The 21,728-nt window shown below is 37.7% G+C and overlaps 2 protein-coding genes across 3 annotated transcripts; one reads left to right on the top strand and one right to left on the bottom strand.

Moving 5' to 3' along the window:
* Positions 1 to 3,299: 3,299 nt before the first annotated feature.
* Positions 3,300 to 4,681, top strand: Thor (eukaryotic translation initiation factor 4E binding protein thor). Its single transcript, XM_017148668.3, has 2 exons — positions 3,300 to 3,655; positions 4,224 to 4,681. The coding sequence occupies exons 1-2, from the start codon at positions 3,511 to 3,513 to the stop codon at positions 4,430 to 4,432; spliced, it is 354 nt and encodes a 117-aa protein (XP_017004157.1). The 5' UTR covers positions 3,300 to 3,510; the 3' UTR covers positions 4,433 to 4,681.
* A 1,390-nt stretch (positions 4,682 to 6,071) lies between these two features.
* On the bottom strand, positions 6,072 to 18,492 carry LOC108061995 (uncharacterized). 2 transcript variants are annotated; one of them, XM_017148486.3, is made up of 3 exons: positions 18,388 to 18,492; positions 18,258 to 18,318; positions 6,072 to 7,242 (listed from the first exon to the last, which is right to left on the bottom strand). In XM_017148486.3, the coding sequence occupies exon 3, from the start codon at positions 7,240 to 7,242 to the stop codon at positions 6,271 to 6,273; it is 972 nt and encodes a 323-aa protein (XP_017003975.2). In that variant the 5' UTR covers positions 18,258 to 18,318; positions 18,388 to 18,492; the 3' UTR covers positions 6,072 to 6,270. The 2 variants fall into 2 exon arrangements, with proteins under 2 accessions (XP_017003975.2, XP_017003974.2); XM_017148485.3 differs by having other exon boundaries at positions 18,258 to 18,492.
* Between the last annotated feature and the right edge of the window lie 3,236 nt (positions 18,493 to 21,728).

The raw sequence follows: 21,728 nt of genomic DNA, 5'->3' as shown, positions 1-21,728 counted from the left end.
AACTGTGTGTACCATTCCTTTTCTTCCGATTACAATATTCGACTGTCGGAAACCTTATCAGAAAGGCTGTTGAACTTTCTACAAAAAAGAGAAAGAGCAGTCGAGAAGAGGTAGCAGACACCAGATAGACTAGAGAAGTTTCCCTCTTCTGAGGGGGAAAAAACCAGACATTCGTATTGTTTAGCTGATGTAATTTAAGACGCAAATTACGCGATTGTCCCGGGAGAGGACGAAGATCGAAGATCCCTTAATGCCAGCAGGCAATGACTTAGCGTCAAGCAGTCTCGATCTTCGCTGGCTTTATCCTTATCTATGCAGTTCATTATTCTATTCATTATCGGGACAAAAGCACATGGTAATTTATAGACAACATGTTGTTGTTTTGGTTATTTCCTCTGCGCTTTTTCTCTCGGCATTTTCATATTTTTTGTGCATAAACAAAGTCAAATGATTTGATTTTTTTGGCCAACGCGACGACGACTGCGGCGCTTCGCATTCGTATTCACAGAATGTGGGTCATCGACGTCAACAGAGATGCGGGATGTGATCGATGTGGGTCTCATTTGGGTCTAAAGATGCCCTTTTTTTGGGCAGTTTGTGAATTTGGGGGGTTTTTGGTAAAAACTACCTTATAAAACTTGTTTACATTCTTTTTATTCATATCTTTCTTGACTTTCTGAGATGTTTTCTTGGAAATTTAATTACTACCGAATGCCAAACATTTGAATTTATTCATAAGAATAACTGAAGAACCAAAGAAAACTAGAGAAATAGTTACCACGATTTACATATGCTCTATTAATCTCTCAAAACTATAAAAGAATACCTATTTCAAATGGAAAGATTAACAGTCAAATAGAAAAACATCTAAAAAAAAAAAAAAATAAAAATAAAAAAAAAATCGAAGAACATATATGGTAACTTTTTTTTATAATTTAAAATATTTTATTCTTAAACTAACGTTTTGTTTATGTTTATAACATTATTTTAATAATCAAGAAATGTAAAATTTTGAATTTGGATGCGTATTTTTCTGTAGATTTCTTTAAAGTCGTAGTTTATAGAGCACTCGAAAGTCGGTAGTCCTCTTTGTTTGAAGACATTTTCGTTTGTTTACGGTTTTCATGATATTCGCTTCTGCCGACAAAATAAAAACAAGTTGATTTCGTCTAGCTCATTCACAACTATCTCAGACTCGTTTAGAAATAGATCCCACGAGCGGTGATGACCCACCTCATACCTACTATATAAGCACGCAATCGGATGGTGCAATTTCATCAGCCACCCCGAAAACAGATTTCTGCCGAATTTTACTATATTCTACCTATACATCCCCTTGGCGGTTAGAAAGAACACCCCTCTGGCTAAGAATTTCTCAAGACGCATTTTCACTTGGCTGCAACGCAATAGGAAAACTTCCTGCCGTCTCTTTCTTTAATGGTTATACGTCTCTCTCTCTCTGCGCAGGTACATTGTATCTGATAAAACCGAAAGCGAAATCCGAACTGGTTCTTTGAGGGTTGATAAGCCCTAAAGAGCCGGTGTCTCTCACATTAACGAAATAAATATATGAACATATCTCCCGGCACGTAGGGCGGTTTTTATGCTGTGGACTACGTGCAAGATGACACGGCATAATTCTCCGTGTTTTCTAGGTTCTACTAGCGCTCCCTTGTTTACCGTTGCCTTTTTGGGGGTCAGTCGGCACTTAGCTAACTCCCACCCCCATGAAATGTATTTGATGGATGTGGGTCATGCTTTCCCTACAAATATATAAACACAATGCCTTCCCCCCACACCCTGGAAATTATTTCAAGGTCTGAAGAGCTTCCCCTGTTTACGGATCATAAATATCAGCACGCTTAAGTGTTGACCTTGTGCAGATTTCTCGGTGGGCGCCACCTCTTGTTCCACATCGTGATCGTTGTAGATCAACACACGTGGCCACCTTACGTTAACCCCAAATCCCTAAGAATGGCCCGTGGCCAAAAATCGAATTACGTCGAATCGTGGGCGCCAACGCAAGCAAAAGTTCCTTTGGCACTACTTACATGCGTCCAACGATTAAAAATCGTCAACATCGCCCCCGCATGGCGAAAACCGCTCGTGCCGCTTCTTAATTTCACCCTGTTATTGGTTTGATTTGTGGGGTATAATGTTTTGGCGAAAGATAAGATTTGCCACCTCAAAGAACTCGGGAACTAATAGGGGTTCGGGTACAAATTTTAGTATGGGGGTTTCTTTAAACTCAAGAAGGGATTTAAGATACCAATGGTAGTTGTTACGAAAATAAGAAGCGTAGGATCTTAAAAAATAACATTAAAAATATGTTTCATTTTTAATATTAAAGGGAAAAATGTGGTAGACTTATAAAAAAGCTTATTTAGCACAACTTAATTACTTTTAAATTTTTTTGCATTGCTTTAAACTGTTTTATTACACCAAGCATAATTTACCCTATCTTGCAAAAACCGCTAAAACCTGGTCTCGAACTTATGCAGAGTTTTGATAATTTTTTGGTAATCACTTAAACAGTTCGTGTTAGTACAAAGCGAAAGTAAACATTTTCCGCATCTAAAAAATAAATTTACTGGGTATCTTTTAGCCGAAGACTTCCTATAAAAAATCGTACTATTTATTGCTATGCTCTCCGAGTTCGCACATGCATAGAAATACACAGAGAACCTACGTCAACGTTTGCCGGCTACGTGTCGTTATGCTAATTAAACAAATTTCGTGAAAACGAGTGCAAATTAATGGCCCCATGGGTCGCAGACAGTAAGTACTTCCCGAAATTCCCTGGAACACCAATGTATTTAACAACCATTGATAACAAACATCCCACTTGCACCTGAGTCATCATCACATTTCCCTAGCAAGATCGATAATAGACGGTTTTTCGAGAAAAGAATGCGATTGCCGTTTAGTATTGCTGGCTAACTTGTTTACCAATAATATTGCCATGCATTAAACAATAACAAATGGCTAAAGATAAACAAGAGCTCAAGGCGAGAAGCCCCTCAAGACGAAAGCCCCCCCTTTTCCCTTATCCACGGAAATGTCTGAGGTGTGCAGCGGTCTGCAACAAAAATAAAAACAATAGGGGTTATTAGAATATAAGGCAATGGCGGGAACAACAACAATAAGCACCCGGTTTGTCATAAACTACGCAGAAAATACAACCAGATAAAAACAAAAAACATCAGACGACCAAGCAAAATAATCAGAGAGAGAGAGCGAACGAGAGTGACACCCCACAAAGTGAGAGAGAGACTCCGAGGGGTATAAATAGAGCCCGCCTTCGTAAAACCGCCAGCAATCGCCTAGCGAACAGCCAACGGTCAACATATAGCAGCCATATAGCTCTATAGCTGATAAAAACCCTCAGTTCAAACAACGCAGTTTGTGTAAACAATCAAATTGTCACCAGCCATATCGAAGTGTGCTTACAAGTCCAGCGGAAAGTTTTTCGAATTTACCTCTTGAAAACAATCCAATCAATCAATAAAGATGTCTGCTTCACCGACCGCCCGTCAAGCCATCACCCAGGCTCTGCCCATGATGACCAGGAAGATCGTCATCTCGGACCCCATCCACATGCCCGAGGTCTACTCCTCGACGCCCGGAGGAACCCTGTACTCGACCACCCCTGGAGGTAAGTTTCGAATAGAGGAAGTGGGGATTACAAGCCATATATCGTCTTTAAAAATATTAAAAAATATTTTTGAGATCTTGTATAATTATTACAACAACCTTTAAAACTTAAAAACATTTTATTTTCCAATTAAACCTATATAAATCTATAATTATATTTGACCTTACAAGTTTCCGATGATAAGATAAACTTTTTAAAAGTAATTAGTAATTTCAAAGCATAAACAAGATATCTGAGTTCCTATCTAGTTATCTCTCTTAACATTCTAAAGGTTTTCCCATTTTGTAACAAACCAAAACAAGCTTAAACAAACCGTAATTCATACTAATTTTTAAATACCTAACTCACCTCATTTTTTTGGCTGATGAAACCTGGTCATCTCTCTGAATCAGTCAGTTATTTTGATGATAATCCCGAGCACATGTGCTCTGGGGTCCGTGACTCAGTATCGCAGCAAAGAAATGTTTACGCAGCTGTTCTTATCAGTGGGCGAACTTTGAATACCTTTCTGATGCAACCCAGACAGACACCCTGACTAATCATAATTTCCCATTTCGTATTCTTCCAGGCACTAAACTGATCTATGAGAGGGCCTTCATGAAGAATCTCCGTGGCTCCCCCCTGAGCCAAACGCCCCCCGCCAATGTGCCCAGTTGTCTGCTGAGGGGAACTCCCCGTACTCCCTTCCGCAAATGTGTGCCCGTCCCAACGGAACTGGTCAAGCAGACGAAATCCCTGAAGATCGAAGATCAGGAACAGTTCCAACTGGATCTGTAGGGGGATAAGCTTTAAATGCCACCTAAGCAGCAACTGCCAAAATCACTTAGTTTATAGTCAAACCCACTAAAACCCGATCTTATAAGCTTAGTGTGCATCGTTTTAGCCATACCCATTAACTAGATGCTAAGTTCTTAGTTCTTCCACCATGTTTTGTTCTTTCGGTCATATTGACTTTGTATCTTGTAAAGTTCTAGATGTTAAGTAAAAAGCAATAAAAAAATACACATTATTTAAAAGGAAACTAAATTGGTTTTTGAATGGTTTTTAATTAATATTCTTTACAATCCCAAACTACTTTCTTTATCAGCGAATGAACCTTGGGAGGCAGCACGCGTGTGATAGAACACTTTCCACTTCACCTTGAGTCAGTTTCGGTTGAATATTATTTTTGGCAGTTTGTTGAACTGTTTGAAGAGAAATATGGCAAAAGGGGGAGGGTGGGTGGATTATAGACAGCTGGAAATACCGGCCGGCTTTTTTAGTTAGCCAGTCAGTGGCCCCAGCAGCGCGTGTCCCAGTTATCGGAAAGAATATGTATATATATGATATACAAGCAAGCCAAACAAAAGATCAACAACGCATTTGTGTGTATCTAGAAACCGGCAAACAAGCCCAAAAAACCGAAACCAAAAAAACATAGATCTTTAAAAACTGCGCAGTTAGAAAAAACGACTCTGCCTTTGCCCCCTGGTCTCCCTTTTCACCACTATGCAGAATTATATATACAAAAGTATTATGCCGAGCACATGTTCAGATAGAACGATTCGATCCCTAGGGCACAAACAACAACTACTTACTGATCCCGGCACGTTCCAGCCCCATTTGAATATTGCGCATGAATAATTACTTAATGGCAAACAGGCGTTGGCAAAGTGTTTGCTCAGCAGAGATTCAGAGACTTCGAGATTTAGCATCGCAGTGCAAAAATTCAAGCACACGAGATAGTGCAAATAGTGATACGCATGCGAATTCTGTGTGATCTAAACAGATGTTTACCGAGTTATAAATACAAAGCAATCAATTTAATTCAATTAGTAAACATCGCTAGCCAGTCAAAGCAGATAGTTCGAGGCGATGTATTTTGTTATTTTATTAGGAAATTAAATTGAATAAATTGGTAGATAATTGGTTAAAAATATCTTATATTTTCCTATGAAAAATTGTTAAAACTTTGTTACATTAACATAAAACTCAAGGATCATGATTAAAATAATAATGAATTAAAAGCATAAAAATAGTTATTAGTCTTAAAATTAAAAATTTTAAATTTAAAAAATATTTTAAAATGATTAAAGAAATAACTTGTAAAAACTACTTATTTTTAAACTTTGCGCCTAATAACTTTAGTATTTTTTCCATTAGTGTTTTTATAGTCTACTTTTAGGCAACAATATTTTGTAGTTCCTGAAATGACCATTTTTATAAAATGTTCATTATGGCGCCACTGAGCTGAAAATATCAGAGCTCACATAATTACTAAATATTAATTTTAAATATATTTAAATAATAATAATAATATTTCAATTTTAGTTAACCTTTTCAACTTCTTTTCTATTCAATTTTTTTACCTTTTATTAAATGTTTTTAATTTTTCCAAATGACTTTTTTCCCAATTTCAAAATCTTTTCTATTATTTTTAACCATATTTGTATTTATTTGATCAAGTTTCGTTGTTTCGCATAGGACAAATGTACAGAAATCTCGAATAGTTTAAGCGCGCTTACGGTCTACACAAACAAGAAGGTGTTCTTTAATTACATATTTACAATAAAATATACATATATTTTTTAATAGATGTAGAGAGATGTGTGTGGATGTGCGAGTGGGTAGGAGGTCTACTTAAATCTCAGCAGGTTGTCCACTCCGCCCAGGGGACCATGACCAAAGTGCAGGGCATCCGAGTTGGTTTCCGATCGAGTGCGTGCCTCCAGGACAGAAGCCACCCGCTGCTGACCACTGATGTAGCCCAGGGATCCGGAACCCAGGTAGACATTACCATTCGGCAGTCGCACAAATCCCAGTCCCCCCGAACCCAAGGCGATGGCATCTCCGCCAGGCGGTCCTCCCTGGGATCTTGGTTGGATAGCCAGCTGCTGCTGCTCCAGGAGTAAAGAATTAGCCCGGGAATCTATCTGGATTCCACCTGCCGCCGACGGAGCACCTACATGTGCTCCAAACCGATCGAAGAAACTGGATCCCGAGAGGAACGGAGCCGGTGTCTCATCTATATCGTTGTCTATGATCTCAATAACCGCATATTGCTTCAGCTGCCGGCCATTGGAAACGTAGGATTCCCCGGGAGAAATCAGTGCCTGTTTGCCAAAGGGAATGCGAAGATTTCCTCCCTCGGGAACCAGAGGAGCTGGACCCGTGGGCGGCACCACAATGGGCGTGGCCAGAGTGGAAAGCGGCTGGCTAATCCTCGGCGGGGGAGGTGGTCCATAGATGGGCTTGAAAGTGGGCGCTCCATGGAAGCTTATCGATGATATAGGAGCAGCCGCTGGGGGTGGAATATATGTGGAAACCACTGGCTTGGGCGGCAGATAGTGACTAATGACCGTTGGACGACTCCTGGGAATCGGAACCCTGGCCGTGGGAAGTGGAGGAAGTGCCGGGATCGGTGGCAGTGGATGAACGGTGGGCAGGGCACTGAACTGGTGACCCGTGTACACATTTCCGGGTCCCGAAGGAGCCGAAGGTGCCGTGGGTCTCGTGGGCCTGTTGTAATGATAACCCACATCCGGTTGGGCACAAATAGCCGAAGAAAGTAGCAACAGCCCCAGAATACTCAGTCGGTGGTAAGGCATCTGTAATTGAAAGCGGGAGAGTAATTAAAATTAATTAATACATACATAATTAAAATAGGAAATATATCTCTTGGCACACATGTAATTGCCTATGTGACATCACATAACCGCTCAATCAATTCGATAAATGTTTAATGAGCAGTCGTAAACATAATTGATCCAAAATCACTCAACTCCAGCGGTTGCCGCTGTCTATACTCTGTAAATTAAGTGGGGTATATTTGATTATAGAGAATTTGTAAACATTTATATCATTTTTCAGTCCTCACATTTTCAGAGTCAATATAATCTTGCAATACCTTTCAGAATCCATACTAATTTTATTAAGTGATAAAATAAATAAATCTCTTAATTTATCTATTATAAACAATACTTTTTTTGAATAAATTGGAAAAAAAAATAAGAAAATAAGACTTTCTTTTCCTATAAATTCAGGTTGAAATCCTATTTTTATATATTTTATAAAATATTTATTAACCAACAGGAAGAGCATTCAGTATTTGATATCTTTTTATACCCTTGTAGAGGGTATTATAATTTCAGTCAGATGTTTGCAACGCAGTGAAGGAGACGTTTCCGACCACATAAAGTATATATATTCTTGATCAGCACCAATAGCCGAGTCTATCTAGCCATGTCCGTCTGTCCGTCTGTCCGTCTGTCCGTTTCTATGCGAACTAGTCTCTCAGTTTTAAAGCTATCGCGATGAAACTTTCCCGAAGGTCTTCTTTCTATTGCAGGTAGTACATATGTCGGAGCCAGCCGGATCGGACCACTATATCTTAAGGCTCCCAAACAAATATAAGAAAATTCATTGTAACTTTGTAGGAAGTAGGCGTTTTGATTCTTGACTACTTAAAAACAAAATTGAAATAAATCGAAACGCTGAATCTGGAATCCCTGGAACTGCACCGAGTGAGTATTCTTTTATCTACAAGGGTATATAAGCTTCGGCTGGCCGAAGGTAGCTTCCTTTCTTGTTAAAATTCAATCCCCACTCTTTTTGATTTAATTGATTTAATTTTGCAGTGCACCGAGCTTAAAGTAACTGGTTGTGGTTAGCCGGTAGATCGGTGAATCGATGGATCGGTGAATCGTTAAGTTGCTGGGGATCGGGCCAACCGCTACTGTAATTGGCGTGATATTTCATGCACAGATCGTTGCCCAAGGCGGCGATCATAATGGGAAGGTGGTGGCCAGAAGAGATCGCCACAAGCTAATTAGCAAACCGAATCGCAAACATCTCCTAGTCACCAGGGGTCTCGGCTCCATTCACTCCATAGTCTAGCGCCCCCCACAAATCGCCAGCCAATTAAATCAAATCGCCACACTTAATTGGATATTTATATTCATTCGTCCTATTAACACTTCCCACACAAATAGCCCTCCTTTTGTGCGGCATTATCAATCTTCTTGGGCGCTCTGAACAAAAGCAAACAGCCAGGCGGGCGGCTTAATGATATTTATCAACTGGCAGTCGCCACCAATGAAAAACTGTGCACAGAAAAAAATATGTTATTCAATTTAAAAACTTAAATGGTTTAGTAGGTACTGTAAATTATAAATATTTAAGTACATTAATATACTTCACTTTACAAATATTACATTATTTACTTTAAGACTGTATAAATATTATTATTTGTTATTATAAAGGGTATTTATTTTAAATAATCCCAATAAAAATCATAAGCAACTGAGCATATATGATCAATATTTTATTTTATATCATTTAATTTATGTGTTATTATTATATAAATTTATCAAGGGTTTTGTATCCTTATCAAGGTTTTAATAAATGGATATAACAATAATACAAAATTTGCCTTTGAATTAAAATTATTTAATAATTCTGTTATAAATTATTTTAAAATTACAAAAAATTTTCTTACTGCTCTGACTAGTTTTTATTTTTATTAAATTGAATTCCTCAACTTTTTTCCCTGTGTAGATACAAAAACAAACATTTACTGAAACTGGCAGCAGGTTCAAACTCAGGGGCCATGGCTAAAGAGGTGGCAGAGGGGCGGAAAGGGGGCGTGGGAAGTGTGCAGCCAAGTGGCGTGTGGTCATTGTTGTTGCTCCTATTCCTATTTTTGTTGTTGTTGCGTGGGCGTTGCTCTGGTGTCAGTTGTGGGTTCAGATCATGAATCGAATTGTAGTTTTTGTAGTTGTTGCCGGCTCACTTGCCGTTGTTTACATAAAAGGCGTTTAATTAAGTCATTAACAAGGGGGGAGATAATAAAGCATGTATTTATGTAGTGCCACCAAATGGATTGTCAAGGAGTTTGCTTTTTACTGCGGACTTTGGAGGGAATATAATTCTATAGAAGATAGAGTTATGATAATTACCTACTTAAAGTTTTAATATACTGTTACTATTACTGTGTACTAAATAGAAAATAGCAACAAGTGCTTCCGCATTGAAATACTTATACATTAAGATGTTACTTCTTTTTCATATATCAATCCTCTATCTTAAACGAAATAGCAAGTTTGTTGCCTAAGTCTTTTGTTTAAATGCCTCCCTTGAAGAATAAACTACTAGCCCCCCTCCCACTTAAAACGTCTTATTGGAGACCCAACTCAAATAGATTTGTAATAAATTATGCGCTATATGCTCCGTAATAAATCAATAAATTGTAGCCATACGCAATTTTTTGCTGGTCATCGATTTTTGCCGTCTATTTTGCTCACTTTTTTTGCGTGTGCTCAATTTTTTCTTTGCATACTAGGAAAACGCATTTTTTCAGAGCTGCCACAGCTTGTGCCAAGCAGACAGAAGGGGTTTTCTTGTATTGAAAACAGGGAAAGCACATGCCAAATAAAAGGAGGAAAATGGGGGGATCCGGGGACTTTGGAGGTGACAGTTCAAAAAAGGACAGCGAAGGGGGGCTTTCTTTAGTTTCAGATTTAACTGAAAACGTATGATTTAAAATATATTTAAAGTAAATAAATAATGTAAAATTATTTAAGTCAAAACTTTAACTATCAATTTTAATAGAAAAGCAAACTAAGTAATAAAATGACTGGGCAGTTTATTAAATATATATAATTTTTTGTAAATATCTTTGCATATTTTTAACCATTTTTAGGATATTTCCCCCTTTTTCTAAACGCCACTGGACTTGAAAGGCACTTGGCTGGCAGGCAAAAAGTCAACTTGCGTGTTGTTGGCCACTTCAGGCTCAATGAATGAATTGCATTGATTGAACGACTCACGCACCTCGCTTTGGGCCTGGCTTTTTCGGCTCCGGTCCAAATACACATTGCTCTATAAATTTTATGTGGATTTTCCAGCCAGCAGGGAAAAAGGGGGCGCGGGAGTGGGCGGTGGAAAGCGGGCGGGAGGGAAAAGTGTGTCAATGCGGCTTTGGACTCGCTTTGATTTGTTGATAACTTTTGTGTGGCACATTTCGGATGATATTGCATCACCGCTCTAGTTTTTTTTTCGCCAGCGGAAATTAGATTTCTGGCCAATCGGTTAATTAAAATCCTTTTGACCACGCCAAGAAACCAAGCGATTTTCCCACTCACTTTTCGGCCAGAGAGCCAAAGGCTAAGAAGTTGTGGCCGCATGAAAAGTAATCGATGCGTTGCATATTAAGTTGCAGCGTTGCAGTAGCCAGGATGTCACGTTATGGCCTCCTCCTAGCTGAAAATTGTGCAATGTTCAGGCCACAATCTTTATATATTTTTCTGGGTTTTTCGGATTAGCCGAGGGGCGTTTTGTATTGCGTCTAAACGGGTTTCGATAAACTGGTATCAATTGGCATCGCTACTTAAAAATCACGGGATGATGGAGAGCAGAGGGCCGGAATGTGGATCGGTTACTGCATCGAGGGGGTAGCACATTAATCACTCAGCTGTACATCCTTCTACCACCGACTTTAACACGCCGAAAATGAGCATGTCCAGACCGAGTGGACATATCATGACAAATGTTGCGTATGCGCCGCGTTGACCGACTAAGAAACGTGAAAGGAACCGAGTTGTAATGGCTTGAAGGTGGAATACTCTATTGATTGGAAATTGAAAGTTATAACATGAATATCAATTTAAGAAATGAATTCTACAAATTAATAAATTTATATACCCAATTATTCTAATGACATTTTATGCTAAAAGCTACGGAAGTACCATTAATAACAAATAATGAAACTTAAAAATTATTTAACATTCCTACTAAATAGTTTTGGCTATATTTTTACAATCTCTATCATAAAAATTAAAAAAAATTAACTTGGGTAATTAAATGGCAGTCAGATATAATCGCATTCCTAAAATTATCATTTTATTTCCCCATTAAAAAAAACCCATTAACCATCCTAAGGCCATCAAACCCCTCCTTGAGATCTCCTCTCCCCAATCTTTTAAGGGTACTCAGCTAAAAAAAAAGTTATCAAATCAAACGACAAGTTTTTAATTACCAGCACAGCACAGCAAATGCAGCACTTTCAAATGCGTAAACTAGTTGTCAGCCAGACAGTCGGACCATTGCAGATTTCAATTAAAAATCTTTGAAAACCCGAGATCCAGACATCGAAGCCAAACTCGCATAAAAAAATACACACACGGTGTCTGGCACTCGAAAACTCTGTTTCCAAGTCCGAGATCCAAAGACATGGCCCGATTAGGGTGTGTCGCTGAGTATCTCCCTCTGATGAGGCGGCTTTTAGTGGCTTGGACATTCGGGCCTTAGGGGCGATCGCAGATCGAGGATCTGGGGCAGGGGAACTTGGGGACTTCGGGGGACGACGGACCACTGAGGACTGAGGACTGACAAAATTTGCGTAAGTTGCCGGCGCGTAACTCGAGCGCTGCCTTTCCAAATGGCTTCCAATCTGGCCACGCAATCTTGACCAGGCTCGAGCGTCGAGTTCGGGCCTCCTTGTTGGCCAGTACACAGGGAAAAACCAATAGATATTATAATTTGTTCCTCTTAAACATTTTAACATTTTAACTAAAACTTTTGACATATTTGTACAAAACATTGGTCCTTCGAGCCGGATTTCTGGGATTAAATATTTGTCCTTCGAACCGAATTATTTCTTTCTTGAAAAGGTTGTAATTAGAATAATATCTATATTATTATTTTACAATAAATAATAGTTGTTGTACTTATTTAAATCTGTTTAAGCCTAAATGGCATATGAAAGCTTAAAAGGATTATTTTAAACCATATTGAGAGATTATTTTCTGTGTACCCTACACCGCACTAGGAAAATTGATTGACTTGAGGCGTTTTTCGACGCATTTTCCTCTTGCGCTTTTCAGCTTTTTTCACGCCAAATGTGGAACGCACTTAAAATGCCGCTAATTGATGTCGTTCGCAGGCCGCAACGCTGTTGCAGGTTGCTTGTTGCCAGTTGCTAGTTGCTGGTTGTATCAGCTAGTTGCAACATCTATCTGGAATCAAATCGGATTTTATCTGTGTGGGTCTATCGCGTTCTGGCCAATGCTAATTTAGTTAATCACCCGCGGTGGCGGCTTAAATTCTTTTCGGCAATTAAAGCGGGTGTTCAAGCAAGTCGAATTATAGAAAATATTTTCGACAGTCTGAAGGTGACAAATGGTTTAGTGCAGGCTAGGTTATTTCTAAAAATATTGTCTTCATTTGTTAACACATTTTTTCATTGCAGATACCTGCCAAAGCATTCTAAAATTTGTATAAAGATATGGACAAGGCTTTGGATCGGCAGAGAATTTTGATGGCATTGAAAATATTTTAATTACAATATAACAAGCCGGATCTGTAACAGTTGGAAAGTTAATCAGCGAAGACATGAGTTCAGTGGAAACAATTGTCAGCTGTAATTAGCTGGAGAATTGTGTCAGTCATGCTAAAGAAAATACAGTGGAAATCACATTATAAAATGTACACTGAAGAAATTATTACAAAACATATTTTATTGTGTGATTTTTTTGTTCATTATTTTTATACACAATAAAGTCTTGAACTTGCAATAAAAGCCAAGTGAATTAATTTTTAAAAATATTTTTTATTGTAAAAACCACTTTCCCACCTCAAAGTGCAGTTCAAGGCAAACTTCGCAGAGTGCTCGCACATTTTCCAGCCTTTATTCTTTTGCGAAACCGAAATTCTAATCAAAAGCTACGCCTTAGTGACCAGGCCACGCCCACATGTGCGTTAACTTGGGCAAAATTGAATGCAAAACGCAATTTGTAGTCGAACGAGCTGAGAGCGAAGAGAGGGAGGAACAAGATTGCCTAATAACTTGCATCAAATGACAGCCGACTTGACCTGGATACCGAGAGTGAAAAATAAGCATAAACAAGAAGTAACATGTGTATGCTACATATAAATGCCAATAAAAATGTTTCAATAAGTCGGGACAGGTGCCAACAGCTATGCAAATGCAGCAGAAAATACATCGCTGCACAATCGAAGGAAACAACAATTAAGATTTTAGCGATTACAGATCCGAAACAGTGAGTTAAAACTATTAATGAGGGGAGCGGACAGCTGACAGCCGACAGGTAAAACAAAACAAAAAGGCAGATTCAACTCGTTTTCAAATTAAGTTCGTTGCCTCAGTCATTCGTTTTCTGCTTGCAGGCTTTGGCATTTTGATAAAGCAATTAAAACGGAATTAAACCGAAATCACCACACACAAACGAAGCAAACAAACTGAAATTCATCACAAATTAAAGGCCGAGGCGACATTGGACGATTTATTTTCGAAAGGTTCTGCTAATTGCGAAGTTCCAGGCAAAAGTGTCACTGAGTACCGAAAAATGGGGCGGTATGACCTCCAACACATTCTAACGCCCGCTGACATATCACGAACTTTGTTTGGGAAATGCAAATTGAATTTGGGGCTCCAGTAACTCCGCCGATCGATTTGCATAGCACTTATACCCGCGAAACTCGAATTGAGAAATCGCTGGGGAAAAAGAGATTCCGATTCGGATTCGGATTCAAACGAAATCGAAAGGGGCATATGCGTGACTGCCTGACTTGAGTAACTCAACCCAGGTTGAACCCACAATCAATATTTTTGCCAATTTGAACTTTTGACTGACCAACAATAATAGACGCCTCGGGCTAAAATGTGAGTAACGGCGGGCAAAGAAACAATGGAGCGGATAAAATTGGCTTCTTCTTAGAAATTGTTTTTGGATGATTGCCCAATAAAAGTGGGAGTCTCATTAAAAGCAATATTCGATTGAGAAATGCACGCTTAACCTTGCAGAAATATTTTGTGAAAATTTTTAGAAAATATAGCAGAACATTTTATGAAAAATTTAAAGAAATTCTAGCCCAAAATATAGAGAAAAAATGCCAAATATGAAAATTTAGAGAAATATACCACCAAATAATTTCTAAAAATTTAAAGAAAATATGCCACAAATAATTTAATAAAAATTTACAGAAATAGTCCAATATATATATATATCTTTAAAAAAAATAAAATATATGTAAAATTTTGAGGTTTTTTCTAAAAAGAATTATTATTGATATTATTATTATTATTCACACGTTCGAATCTTTAAATGCTTCCTTGAACTATATTTGATCATGACTGTAAGAAATATTCAATCAACTGCTTAATTACCCAGAGGTCAGTGGGTGGAAACCCTTTCGACAGCTCGAAGATTTTTCCAGTCTTTTAAACCAATCGCCCGCTGGGCTCAATCAATTTAGGGTTCAATCACTGCTTTGGTTCTCCGCGCTCTTCAATTCAATTTAATTTTTCCGATTGCCAGCCGATATTTAATGCTCGCGAGTTTTGTAAACACTTTCAATTAATTCGTCGGACTGCCCTTGTTATTGTTTTGGATTTCGATATTCGATTCGCTTACAAGGGATTTCCCAACAATTGTTTGTTTTTCAACTGCTGCTGTAGCTGTTGTAATTGAACTTTGCACCGAAATGTTTGCTTCGGTTAATTTGTAAATCGAACATTTAGTCGGCGAAGATACAAGAGTTACATAATCCATGGGCTCAACTGGGCGACGCCCACCCTTAATGAACCCAAAGTTCAGATCTTGGCCACTCCACCACAGCCACATCCACATCCAAATAAACCACGTCAGAGGGTAATTAATGTAAGTCTCGGAGGGGGAAACTCAATTAGTAATTGTCTGTCGTCCCAGGGCCCGTCGTCTTGTGTTTCTGTCGCTGTTTTTGACTCCGATTTCGATTCCGAGTCGGTTGTAAGGTTGTCGGGCGAAATGTCAACGGATTTGTACGCATTTCTAGGTGCAGCCCAGACTTTGGCTTGTGCCTCACCCATGGTTCTTAACTGGTTCCATTTTTTTTTTTTGAAATTTATTAATTTTTTCTGCCACATGTTCACCTGCTCCAGTTTGCCCCGAGGGGAAGTGTCAGGGCTCTGACTTGATTATGACACATTACTTTCGGGGAATTCGAATTGAATTCGCATAAAAGTCATTTAACTTTGCTTCATTAATTAGCCTTGTTTGATGGCTCTGCTAATAGTGTTAATTAAAACGACCCAAAGATGTGCCAGGCAATAGTATATCATAAAAAAATATAACTCATCTTAAGTAAAGCGAACTTTGTATACTCTAGAAGCAGCCATTAGCCGAGATTTATAGGTTTAGAATTATATAGAAATGGGAAGTACAAATCATCCAGTTCAAAACATTAATCAGTTACCATGAAGGGTTTATTGCTGAAAAGATTTATCTAGGAATTAATAGAGACAGCCAAGTGTGTTACATAAATTAAGATCTTGGTTTTAAGATGGTGTTAAAAAAAAGCTTTGTAATTATTGAATGATTAATAAATTAACTGGATTCCCATTAAATCTCACTTAAAAGTTCAAACCACTTAAGATGTAAACATGACAGGTGTTTATTTCCAAGAAAAATCTTAAACGAAAAATAGTAAAAATGTTTTTCTTTTCTAATTTTGCAGTGAATAAACATCTTATATAAATTAGTTTTTGATGGCAAAGTGATGGTAAAATAATAAAAAAAAAGCAATTCATTGTCTTGTCTTTACGTCTTATTTAAGGAGAATAAGCTTATGTTTGGTTTAAAACCCCATTAATTCCTGATCATAAAAAGGTCTACTTAAGAAGCCTCGATTGGTGATAAATATCGGGGGATAGCATCACGCACTTAACCTTGGCTTTGTCTGAGTGACAAACAACTATCGAGAATTATATGGCATTCGGCTAGTTCCAGGTCTTCTTTTCAGCATTTCCATTCGCTTTTCTAGTTTTGGTTTTTTTCATTGCAATTAAAAGTCGTGGGAATGAAATTTGCATATGCAAATTCGATGATGGAATACAGTGCGAGATTTGCGAATTTTTTTTATGTGTCTGCTTTGCTTTGGTTTCGTTAAAATTTTTGTTTTTTTGCCAATGACATTGAATGGTTAGTGTGTAACAATTTGCCAAGCTTGTCGCTCGCCAGGCGGAAGCTTTGATAGGTGGGGTTTTTATGACTCCGAGAAAAAGAAAAAGAGAAATGAGAGGGGGATGATGCTGCCATAAATTGTCCGACGTTTAGTCAATCAATCAAAAGACTTAGGCAACGAACTTGCTTTCAGTTTTTGGACCGAAAAAGCCTTTTTCTGCTGCTACCACATTTGTTTCGACAATCTGTAGCTGCATTGTATTTAAATTTAAATTTATTCTGTGTCTGATTTTATTGGACCCACCACGTAGACTGGGCAGCTGCAATGCCAATGGCTCTATTTCAATTCGGTTTCCATTTTCATTTCGATTTGAGTTTGAGTTTGAGTCTGGGGGCTGACATTTTCCATTTCAATTCGAATGAACTTTATCGATGGATGTCTCCTGCCGGTCGCTGTTCACTCAATTAAAATTAATATGCAAATTAGTCTGTCTGCCACCGTGTGACGTCTGTCAGGCTGATTAAAGCGCAATTCGCTGGCAATTTCAATGGCCAATTCAATTGAAATTGAACCTAATCAAAATAATCCGCAATAACAAAGACACTGGTAACTGTCAGTCGGCAACAAAAGTCCGAGGTTTGATCCCCCCATGAAGACTATTCTCTGTTCTTCACATTACTTAGCACAATTTGTATTCATTATAGCCAGCATATTTCCGCAATGCAAGAGCTTAGCAAACAAAAACTAGGCAAACTGGTATGAATATTAATAAATGTGAGCCACAGCTAGGTTTTTAATTTATCTATTGATCCTCTTAAAAAGTCTATAATTTTTTATGGTGCCATGTTTATGCAATCCGTGACATTTGGCCTATAGAAAGTTATCTATGAAAAACAAAGCATAAGCTTTGTTCATAAAGAATAGTTCTATATCAAGTTCTCCTAATTTCAAATGGAACAAAAAATGCTTCATAAATAAATAGTTCTATATCAAGTTTTTTCTAATTTCCATTTAAACGAAAATGAATTTTTAATTTGATAAATATGCTTAGAACACTTATCGGTTAAAGAATAAATTATGGAAGAACCTATTGAAAATATAAGTATTTTTTGAAATAATGTGATATTTATGCAATCTCTGACATTTTGACTATTGAAAGTTTTTTAAATCGAAACAAAAAGTAAAAAACAGTGGATAATAATTTATAAGTAATCGAAAAAACAATTATTGTTGACTTTTTTTGTTCATTTCCAGGAAGCTGGAATTAGCCCAGAATTCTAAAGATTTTTTTTTTAATTCACGTTAATAGAATCTCTTTCTTTAATTTTACTAGAAGAACAAAAAAATAATAAAAAACAAAGTGAATTTTTTATTTGATTTTTATGCTATATTAAAACCGGAGCCAACATTTTTTTTCAAGTTGTATTTTCTATATTTGTCACTTTTTATGCATTCAATATATTCTGTGAATCAAATGTTCTAAAGTCAAAAACATAACACAAAAATTTCGGCCAGCCGCCAGAATTGCATCATAAATAATCGCTTTATTTGATGCTCAGGAACTTTCGTGCGAAAGCTAATTAATAATGCGACGATTTCGTAAATTTATGCCAAGAACTGGCTCACATCGTTTACTCCTCTTCACATCAGGGGGCTCTCTTACCTTCACTTTTGTTTAGAACTCAATTATTTGATGTATCCAAATGAAGTGTATATTCCGAAGGCTGCAAATAAAAACCAATGGGTTTTTTGTTTTAAGAACCCTGAAAAACAGGGGAGTTGAACACTCGCACCTTATCAAGGATATGGGCGATTGATCCTTGGCTGCACTTCACTTCCGCGCGAGTTTAAAAGTCAGGCGATTTTATTTCGAGGCGTTCGCGATGTTTGCGGTTTGAAGGCGTTTGCTCCACTGAACCACTTTTTATGCAACACCAAGTAGAAGTAGCCGTCGACTCCGAAAGTCCGGTATTCCGAATAACCGACTGCGAGTGCCCGAAGAAACGAAGCGGCAGGCTTCTCTTCGGCTCTTCGGGTTCAGATATCCGCTGACTTGGGTTTTGTTTCGAAGATGGGATCCATATACTAAAGAATCATATGCAAATCTTTGAGCACCTGCCTCTTAAATCTTGGCTAATTAAATTTTCGTATCCAAGTCATTCAAAGACCCAGCCAAAGGCCACTCCCTGGCCTCCCCTAATCACGGTTATTATTTATGGGCGTTGGGATAAATCATGATCAAATTGAACTATAAATCTGAGAGCTGAAAATTGCCGCCGGTGGCAATGCAAAATTGGTCCAACATTTCATATTTCAAATGCCCGAGATCAAACAAATCGTAAATTGAATTTCATTTCACAGCGACTGCTGCTGCTCAGTCATATGACCTTATTTGGACAATGGGTTATTCGCCGGATCGATGCGAGAGTTTATCAAGTCATAAACTATATAAAGTGTCAGCCGTGCTCATGTAAAGTTTCATAATCACAGTGGAGTGTCTGGGGCATGTTCAGCCTGTCGATTCTGCGGGGCTTTTCGTTTTTCCATGTTGCTAATGTTTCTGGCGTTTCTGGGGTTCCCACCTATAAACCGTCAAACCCGAAAGTGAGTGTGAATTATTGCACTTTGTCTTGACACGACTTTGGCTGCTCTCCTGGCCCTCCTTTAAATGCCCAAAATAATTCCCCCAGCCTCGGGAGCCTCAAGTACTATCCATATCGTTGCGAGAGGCCTGGCCCCAACCAAAACAAAATGTTATCTAAATGTCTCACACTTCCCCATTGCATAAACTTCGCTTTAGGTTTGCATTTCACATGCCTATGCAGAAATAATATTCGATTGTTCCATTGGTTAAAGATCAAAGTCATTATTGAATGGGCTTTGAGGATGGCCGTTTGTTTTGAAAGAAGTTGGTTATAGAGATTTTGTGGGTATTATGATTTTAAGAGAAAGGTTGCTAAATGTAAACAAATGTATAAGGCATACTAAATTAATTATTAAATATTAAAATACTACAAATATAAAAGAAAATAACCCAATTTATAATTGAAAAAAAATCTTTTTATAAATTGAGATAATCCACGATTACTCTCACTTTAAAATACAATTTTCGCTTTTTTCTAAAAGGCCTTAATAAAAAATAATAAAAAATAAATAGGTACATTTTATTTTATAAATCTGCAGTTAAGTAACCCAATTATTAATAAAAGAAAATCAATTTATGAACTTAGATTAATCAACGATTACTCCCATTTTAAAATATAATTGTAGCTTGTATATGATTGCAGCCCACCTAATTTATGGCTTATTTTTTCATTAAGTAAGTTAAATCCAATTTCGGAAATGCCCAACTAATTTTAATATTAAATCACCAATAAAGAATTCAAGTTCCTGAAATAAAATCTACGATTAGAGTATAAAAACCTCCTCGTAAAAACCGCACAAAAACTTTCATTCCCGATGACAACTATTCGTGTATGCGGGATAATAGCTTATTGTGGTAGATAAATTATAGCAACCTGTTGCTGTTGCCATTGCCATTTCTGAACTTGAACTCAACTTTCAAACGAGCAAGTTTCGCGATCGACTAACTCATTGTGCTATTTAATCTGCTGAAAAAAGTCGAAGCCTTTGACAATCGCTTCTTTTGTGGGGAGAAGAGAAGCGCTTCTCTTCACTTTCAAATCGCAGACGCCTTAGCTTCCGGCTCGATTTGCATATGTGGCCCGGCCTCTTTGACCATTTAGCACTTTGGATTAATCTGATCTGAATGCCAATTTAAAAGACCACCCCGATTAGTGGGTTTTCTCACTTCTGGTGCTGACAACTCAATTGACGAGTGACGGCGGCAACCTGTCAAAGGAGCCTAATGTGCCTCAGACACGCAATCCGCGGGTTCTCGAATAAAAGTCATCGAATAATTCCCACCGAACTGTAGGCGAAAATCAACTCCACAAACACTGAAAAAGCGAGGGTAAATCTGAGGACGGAGGCGCACGTTTACAGCAAATAAAATTAGCTGCTTGTCTTGGTAATTGCACTGCCGGCTGCATTTTGGCCAGGAGTTGCTGGCCAAGTTGCAGGCGAAGACATAAAGCAAGCCAGCCCGTCACCAGCCCACCACAATGGAAAACACAGACGACTCCACGAATGGGCAATTTCGGAGTCATAGGTGCCCGTGCTGCCAGCAGATTTAATTTTCAGAACGCGATGGATCAGACAAAAAAAAGAAGGAATATTACAAATAATTTTAAAAATTGGTTTTGAGCTTTAGCAATTAAATTTTTAAAATAAAAAATATTTTATGCTCAACTCACAATTAAATAAATCAAGAATTGTTTTTATTCTTTGGCTATTATTTTATATTTAAAGAAAACATATGGACAATAGCAAGACAAACAAAAAGCTTTTAAAAACATTTAACAAAAAACGAAATAAAAAAAACTTATAATAATGCTCTAAATAAATAAAAAAAACTTATTAAACTAAAATTAACATATTTTCTGAAATTGTGCAAATAAATTTATATTTAACTAAAATATCAAATGCCACTGAATTCTTAAGAAAGTGGTAGGTACATAAACAAGAAGCTTATTGATACATTTAAAAACAAGGAAGTTAGAAATAAATAATAATAAACCAGTAAAACTGATCTAAATAAATCATAAATTGAATCAAATAATAATAACAGTGTGCGGAATACCTTTCGCATAAATACAAGGGAATCCAAGTAAATTATTATGCTTAGCCAAATACCATAGAATTAATAAATAATATTGAAAATGAGGAAATAAACCGTGCCAAAACGGAACTAAACGTATCCATATTAAGCCATTTCCGAACTGGTTCCCAACCACAGTGAATCACTAACCCAAAGGCCTCTCGCCATTCTGAGATTTGGCCAAGTCGAGTCAAGAACTCGCGGCCATCGAGAGTGGACTGTCGTCTTGGCCGTGTTGCAATTAACTAGCCAACTAAGCAGCAATTGGCCACAATTATTATTATTATTTCTTGTACGAGTAGTATGCTTATGCTCCGATGGCCGATTGTTGTGCCCGCCGCGTTTTGGTAATTGTTTTAGCCATGTTTTGCCATTTATGTATGGGCCCGGACCCCAGACCGAATATGTGACTGG

This window comes from Drosophila takahashii, chromosome 2L (assembly GCF_030179915.1).
Source record: "Drosophila takahashii strain IR98-3 E-12201 chromosome 2L, DtakHiC1v2, whole genome shotgun sequence".
Taxonomy (NCBI): domain Eukaryota; kingdom Metazoa; phylum Arthropoda; class Insecta; order Diptera; family Drosophilidae; genus Drosophila; species Drosophila takahashii.
The sequence above is the reverse complement of the archived record's forward strand: the minus strand, read 5'-3'. Positions and strand labels throughout refer to the sequence as shown.

Excerpts from the sequence above, each read along its gene's own strand:
- Thor (XM_017148668.3), top strand. The coding sequence starts at position 3,511 with ATGTCTGCTTCACCGACCGCCCGTCAAGCCATCACCCAGGCTCTGCCC. Across the intron at positions 3,656-4,223 it reads GTACTCGACCACCCCTGGAG|GCACTAAACTGATCTATGAG; the intron begins GTAAGTTTCGAA and ends GTATTCTTCCAG.
- LOC108061995 (XM_017148485.3), bottom strand. The coding sequence starts at position 7,242 with ATGCCTTACCACCGACTGAGTATTCTGGGGCTGTTGCTACTTTCTTCG.